General features: G+C 54.9%; 1 protein-coding gene across 1 annotated transcript; it reads right to left on the bottom strand.

Annotated features, from left to right (window-relative positions):
- Nucleotides 1–3893: 3893 nt before the first annotated feature.
- Nucleotides 3894–6841, bottom strand: LOC127785659 (proline dehydrogenase 2, mitochondrial). Its single transcript, XM_052313054.1, has 3 exons — nucleotides 5578–6841; nucleotides 4256–5142; nucleotides 3894–4127 (listed from the first exon to the last, which is right to left on the bottom strand). The coding sequence occupies exons 1-3, from the start codon at nucleotides 6112–6114 to the stop codon at nucleotides 4079–4081; spliced, it is 1473 nt and encodes a 490-aa protein (XP_052169014.1). The 5' UTR covers nucleotides 6115–6841; the 3' UTR covers nucleotides 3894–4078.
- Between the last annotated feature and the right edge of the window lie 345 nt (nucleotides 6842–7186).

Raw genomic sequence — 7186 nt, 5'->3', positions numbered from 1 at the left:
TCCTACTCTTCCTCGATATCCCTGATCGCGCAACCACATCCTCACCCATGAAGCTCCATCCATTGTTGTCTGCAACAACCTCTATCGACCCATCCCCTTCCCTCACCAGCGGAATCGAGAAATGCAGCTTCTGTTGCAGTGCATCAACCCAATAACCAATTCCCAAACCCTGTTTTTCTTCAGTCTCCTGCACCCTCACCTTGGAGAAATCCCTGAGCATTGTCCTGCCCCTCCAAGCCACCATTTTAACATTACACAGGTAGCGCCCCCTGATCGGAATCGTCCTTCCTCGCCCTAGAATCTTCATACCACCACCCTTCTTCCCATTGGGGATGGACGGCGCGAGCCGCGAGGCCACGCTCGATCCCCATTGACCTCCTCGTTCCCATCAGCGGGCGCCTCGACTCGAGATTGGAGCTGCCCAAACCCCTCTCACCACACCGGCGCACTCATCGGCGCATCCTCGTAGTCGTAGATCCACGCGAACTCCCGGCTCTCGCCGCGGCGAAGATGAGGTCGTCGTCCTGGACCGGCGCCGCCGATGGATCTCCCGCTCGCGAAGACCAGCAGCGCCTCCGACATCGCCGCCGGCGCCAATCCATCCATCTGATGGAGAAAAAAAAAACCAAAAATCCAAACCAAACCGATCAAAATTCACCTTCGCAAATCGAACACGGATGCCTCGCACGAACGAAATTGAGATACTGGGTGGCGAATTCGATCGGAGACTCGCTACTTTTTTGGGTGGTGGATTGGGTTTCGTCAGCCCCGAAACGCGAATCCGAAGGAATCATCGGAAAAATTCTGGGGTTTTTGTTCGTAGAATATTCATATGCTTGACTGGCTCACTGCCTAAAATGGAAGAAACCAAACTGGCTATAGGCCGAATTCCAAACAGAACATGAAAGAAATTTGGGCCTTGAAGCCCAATAATACAAGTACACCTAATTAGCCCAGTAGCCTCGGCCTGACAAATTGTCCACAGCTCTCAACTAGCCCGTGATCTCAAGGCCCATAATAAAAGGATAATTCAAAATTCTGGCATCCTCATCCACAAAAGGAAAAAGTACGCCGAAGGTCCCTCAACTTGTCATCGAGTTACAAAATCGTCCCCCAACCGCAAAACCAGATATATCATATCCCTCAATTTACAAAACCATTCACTTTAGGTCCCTAGGTGGTTTTCAACCCGGTTTTGTCTGACGTGGCAACTGAGTCAGCGTGGGACCCATGTGACAGGTGTCCACGTCACCTCTCTCTCTCTTTCCCCTCTTCTCTCCTTCCTCTCTCATTTTTCACTTCGATGTGGATGGCGGCAGCGTCTTCGACGCGATGGGGAGGAGGGCCGGCGTGGCCGGCGGCTGGCAGGGGAGGAGCGCTGCGGAGAGTAGGGCCGATGCGACGGGCGCCGCCACCGATGGCTGCTGTCGTGCAGATGGCCGCGGCGGTCGTCCCCCTCAACCGTCGGCCTCGATGCGGCCCAGCAATCCGCTCACGTCCACGATCCTCTCCGTGCACCTCCGCGCCGGGGACGCGTCGTTCGTGGAGGTCATCGTCGCGCAAGCGCGGCCGCGTGGGTGTTCGACTTCCGGTCGCCGCTCGTCGACCTCCTCGCCGTCTTCGCCGTGCGCTTCTGATACTCTGCTGAGGCGCGGCGTACCTGTGGGTGGTGGCGATGAGCGCAGCGGGGTCGGTCCGTGGTCGCGCGCGCCGCCCATCCGCCTCACGCCGCCAGGTAGCTGATGGCGAACCCGCCGCCGCCGAACGCCATGCCGTACGAGTGCATCACGTCCTACTCCACGCTCTCCGACGGCGCCCCGACGTAGTACATCTCCGCGTGGTCGTACTTGTTCAGCACAGCCACCAGGTTGTCCGGGAAGAACACTGTGTCGTTGTCACCTATCACTCCCAGTGCATCGTATCACGTGGCACAACCATCGGAAGAGCACCCCGGAACGGAATCATGGCAGCGGCGGCGACAACGAATAAGCTCCAGACGATGCGGTGGAGCGACCTCGACGAGGACGATGACTACGGTGGCGGCAGCAACGTCAGCACCCTGCTCCCACCGCGTGTGGTCATCGGGCCGGACGAGAACGGGATCCGTCGAGTACCGCTTCAACGAGGAGGGGAAAGTGGTGAAGGTGACCACCACCACCCGTGTCCGTGAGGTCGCGCACACGCGCGTCACCAAGTGCACCGTCGAGCGCCGCGGCTGGGCCAAGTTCGGCGCCGCCGCGCACAACGACGACGCCGACAAGCCAGGGCCCCACCGGTTGCTCGTCAAGCCAGACATGGCCGCACATCTCCCCGGGGCACCACCACAGCTCCGCATACCCGCGCCGCTTGTCCCCGGCGCGGAGGTGCACGGAGAGGATCGTGGACGGGAGTGGATTGCTGGGCCGCGTATAGGCCGACGGTTGAGAGGGATGACCGCCGCGGCCATCCACGCGACAGCAGCCATCGGCGGCGGCGCCCGTCGCATCGGCCCTCCTCTCCGCAGCGCTCCTCCCCTGCCAGCCGCCGGCCACACCGGCCCTCCTCCCCATCGCGTCGAAGACGCTGCCGCCATCCACATCCAAGCGAAAAATGAGAGAGCAAGAGAAAAATGAGAGAGGAAAGAGAGAAGAGGGAGAGAGAGAGGGGTGACGTGGACACCCTGTCACGTGGGTCTCACGCTGACTCAACCGCCACGTCAGATAAAACCGGGGTGAAAACCACCTAGGGACCTAAAGTGAACGGTTTTGTAAGTTGAGGGATGTGATATATCTGGTTTTGCGGTTGGGGGACGATCTTGTAACTCGATGACAAGTTGAGGGACCTTCGGCGTACTTTTTCCTCCACAAAATGGTTTCAAAATGCTTTGCTATGCATAAGCTTATTTGAACAGTTGTTTTTTTTATAAAAAAAAACGAAACTGTGCCTTCCTCTCTCCCCTACTTAGAGCAAGTTTAATAGTATAGCCAACTACTAGCTTCAAATCATTTATAGCTAATATAATAGTTAATTCATACAATAGTTGCTTACTATACTATTAATACCTGGTCTTACCTGTCATACACACATTACGTTTTTGAGTCTGTGCTGTAGCTGGCTACAGATCTGTAGCCCGCTGCTCTTCTATCTCTTTAAAATATGTTTATAGCTGGCTTATAGCCTGCTATTGTACCTGCTCTTATGACAACTAGGCTATGTTCGCTGGATTGTGTTCCTAACCGGAACAGTACACACGGAAAACAGAACGGTCCATTAGCACATGATTAATTAAATATTTGCTATTTTTTAAAAAAAGATGGATCAATATGGTTTTTTAAAAGCAACTTTCGTATAGAAAACAAGAAAGATAAGTTGGGAAATCTGCGTAGGAACACAGCCTAAGCGTGTACGGAGTAATCAGATAGCTCCCTTGATACTTGAACGTGCCCTGCATGCCGTACACGAGCAGAACCTGCATAGATCTTGAACTTGTTGCGCTCATCAAAGAGGTCAGAATGCCACGCATCTCTGATCAAAACACACACATGTTCGATCGGCTTCCACGCATAGTGCAGGTGTCACCTGTTGTTCAGCATCGTCAGCCCAATTGCAGCCGACAGGAGTATTCTCCAGAAACCGCACGTGGTGGACAGATTTTGTGATGACAGAATGAACCCTGCCTGAGCTGCACGATGGTCTGTTCGAACGCTGAATTTGAACGATAGCCTTCGAAAACGTGTGAAGATTTTACTTCAAATTCCCGGGTCATCCGCGAAGCGCGCATCTGGAATACGTAAAATGGTGGTGTTTTGTGACGATAAGTCGTCCGTGCAAACGAACTTGCTGGAATTTGAAACGCGTTTACGGAACGGAAGCCTCTCGATTCAAGATAAGATCAGTGCAGCACGAGCACATCATTTCGTTGATGATTCAGTTTATTCAGAGATCACGATCGATTGATACACCAATGTCTGTTCTTTTTTCAGAATGATAGGAGTATTTACAAGTTTACGACTTCTACTCATGACTCGATCGCTTCACTCCCAAGTCCCAGCAGCAACACAAGCAGATAAGGCAGCCTCAGTCTTCTGCCACCTCACTTTCACTCACGTCCCAGCATTGCAGCCTTGAACCTCCTCACAAGCTCCTTCCTGAAATCAACAACAAATCACCCAAATTAATCTCATCAATTCATATAATTATAAAATCTGTCGCAAAGATTTGAATCTTTTTGGTATAAAAAAACGATGGGAGATTTTGATTTGTGGATTGCAATTACCGGAGCAGCTGTCTGTCGAAGGAGGAAGACGAGAGCAATCCCCTGTTCTCCTCTGCTCGTCTGATGAGGTACGGGATGATCTGCTCCACTGGACCGTACGGCAGGTACTTGCTCACCTGGAACCCGGCGTTGCGGAGGCCGAGCGAGAGGCCATCCGCCATGCCCATCAGCTGCGCGAACTGCAGGCCGCGGTCGCCGCCGCCGCCGATGCCGAGCTCCAGCGCCCTCGCCGCGGCGAGCTGCCCGGACTCGACGTTGTGCGTGGCGAGCGTCACGGCGGCGGCGCCGCGGCGGACGCGGTCGAGGAGGAACGCGGCGCAGCCGTTGTAGCAGTCGTGGGTGTCCTGGATGCTGCGGTGGACCGGCGACGGCACGCCGAGGGAGGCCGCGAGGCGGGCCTCGCGCGCCAGGTACGCGCCGCGGACCAGCTTGAGCGCGAGGCACACGCGCTCGCCCTGCGCCGCTCGCGCCATGGCTTCCAGCCGGTCGCGCGCGTCGCGGAGGTAGGCCTGGACGGTGCCGTGCACGATGGGCCTCCCGCCGCCGTTGAACGCCAGCGCGCCGGCGAACGTGAAGTAGTCGATCGCCGGCTGCACGGTGGCGTACTCGGCGTCCACCAGCAGCGGGATGTCGTACTCCGCGCACCGCTCGCCGATCGCCAGCAGCCGCCCGTGCGCCATCTCGAGCTCCCTCTCCTCCTCCGCCTCCAGCGCCGGCGGCTCCGCCGCCGTCAGGTACAGCGGGCTGGAGACGCACAGCACCGGGAACCCGTGCACTTTCCATGGCAGCTTCGTCGCCGGGTGCTTCTGCTGCCACCGCAGCAGATCACTCGCCTTCTCCAGCAACGCGACCGGGCACAGCGCCGTGATCTTGATGCACACGCTCGCCTGCAACGAACACGCAAAAATCCCAAAGCAATTCAGCAACCACACAAATACTGTCTTAGCTTAATCACTGTGCTAATTATGGTGTAGTAATCTCGTTCTGTAGTGTTGTTGAGTGTAATTAAGAGTGATTAGAGATGTCTAAAAAAAGGATTAGTTGATGGTATTAGGAGGGTTTTGATGAGAAAACGGGTGGAATGGAAACGAGCGGCGGAGAGAGCATGTCGGAATCATGTGGCTAGTTTTCAGGGCCCACGAGGCAGTGGCATCCGTGCGATTCACTGGCAGTTTACTACCGGAAGATTCCCAAGGAATCCGCGGGTCCGCTCGCGCAAGATTCCGTCCTACGTGGCAGCCTCCTGGTCCCACAGCCACGCACGCCGACAGCGAGGAGAGAGAAACACCGGCGAGGGTTAAGCGGCGGCGGCGGCGACTCACCGAGCCAGGAGGCAGCGCGGCGGCGACGTCGATGGCGGCGAGGAATCCGGCGGCGTTGCGGTCGCAGGCGGGGCCGTCCTCGGCGTCCTCGATGCCGTAGTCGAGGATCCCGCCCATGCCGCCGCGCCAGAGGCGGCGCACCGCCGCGGCGGCCTCCTCGGCGGTCTCCCCGGCGCAGAAGTGCTGGTACGCGGTGGCCCTCGCCGCGGCGCGCCCCGCCGCGCTCCCGGCCACCGCCGGCGACCTCAGCGCCGCCGTCGCCACGTCCACGAGCGGGCCCACCGACAGCGCCTGCAGCACGGCGAGCGTGCGCACCAGCGACGTCGACCTCTCCCCGGCGAACAGCCTCTCGGTATCCCCAAACTCCAACACCTGCGCTCCCTGCACCTGCACCTGCTCCTGCACGGAAGACGCGACCTCCTCCACCGCCTCTGCGGCGCCTCCGGCGGCCGCGACGGCCGCCTCCGGGAGCTTGGCTGCGGCGGCGGCGGCGAAGGAGGCAAGCACGCGCTTCTGGATGCGGGAGGCGATGGCCATGGAAGGTCGGACTTGTGCCTGACACACCCAAGAAAACACAAACCAAAGCAAGAAATGCTCTCCTCGGAGGAAGAAGAGATTCAGAAGAAGGCAATGAATTTTTCTCCGGTGCAAAACTAGCAAGACGAGGAGGAAGACGAGCACCAGGTCGGGGCTTATAAAGGAGAAGGAGGAGGAGGAGGAAGTAAATTGATCAAAAGGCTGTAAATTCGCGAGCTGGTTGAGGTTGAGGTGAATCCAAGAATGGAGGAGATATTGCGGGTTTTTTTTGTTTCTATATATAAAAAAAGAAAAAAAAAAGGAGAAGACTCGCGACAATTGACAGGGAGAGGATGAACGAGAAATGGGCTGGAAAACAAACGGAAACACGACCAGAGTGAAGGCGAGGTTAACGCGCGCGTGAGGCAAAAAAAAAAAAAAATATATCCATGCAACGGCGTGTGAGAAGGGACATGACGAGGAAAGCGAGCGGCGAGCGAGATCGCCGGAGGATGCTGCTGACTCGGCCCTCCCTTGGAATGCGTTGACTGACTCGGATCCTGCGTGGCTGGATGGATTAATCTTTTTTGTTTAATCCCTTTCCTTCCACGCCTCGATCTCTTTCCTTGCAAGCATGTACTCCAGTAGGTAAGGTTGTCAGGATCGGGATACCAGACAGTATCATTTTGCTTAAAGTAATATCAAATTGTAGAATCGTATCATAGTATCGGAATATTATAAGATTTTCTTTTTTAAGTTTAATTAATATTTATATTAATTATATATAGACATTCTATATAAAAAAATATAGTAATTATATATGTCATGCAAATAGAGACCTTTATCAAGAGAAACCACGTTGGTTTTGATATATTTAACTGATTTTTATATGAATTTGAGCATATTTATTTACATTATTTTCAAACCAAGATATTTTAAATAATATTTTGTAGTATCGTAGAGATCGTATAATCGGGATACCACCTAAGATTTCGTAGGATCGTGTAGTAATGAATAGTAGGATCGAGATATTATGAAAATTAGGATACTATGTGGGATCGGTATCGTTTCGGCTTGGTAGGATCGTAGTATC

The sequence above is a fragment of the Oryza glaberrima genome, chromosome 10 (genome assembly GCF_000147395.1).
Source record: "Oryza glaberrima chromosome 10, OglaRS2, whole genome shotgun sequence".
Lineage (NCBI taxonomy): Eukaryota > Viridiplantae > Streptophyta > Magnoliopsida > Poales > Poaceae > Oryza > Oryza glaberrima.
This window is presented reverse-complemented; position numbering and strand designations above follow the sequence as displayed.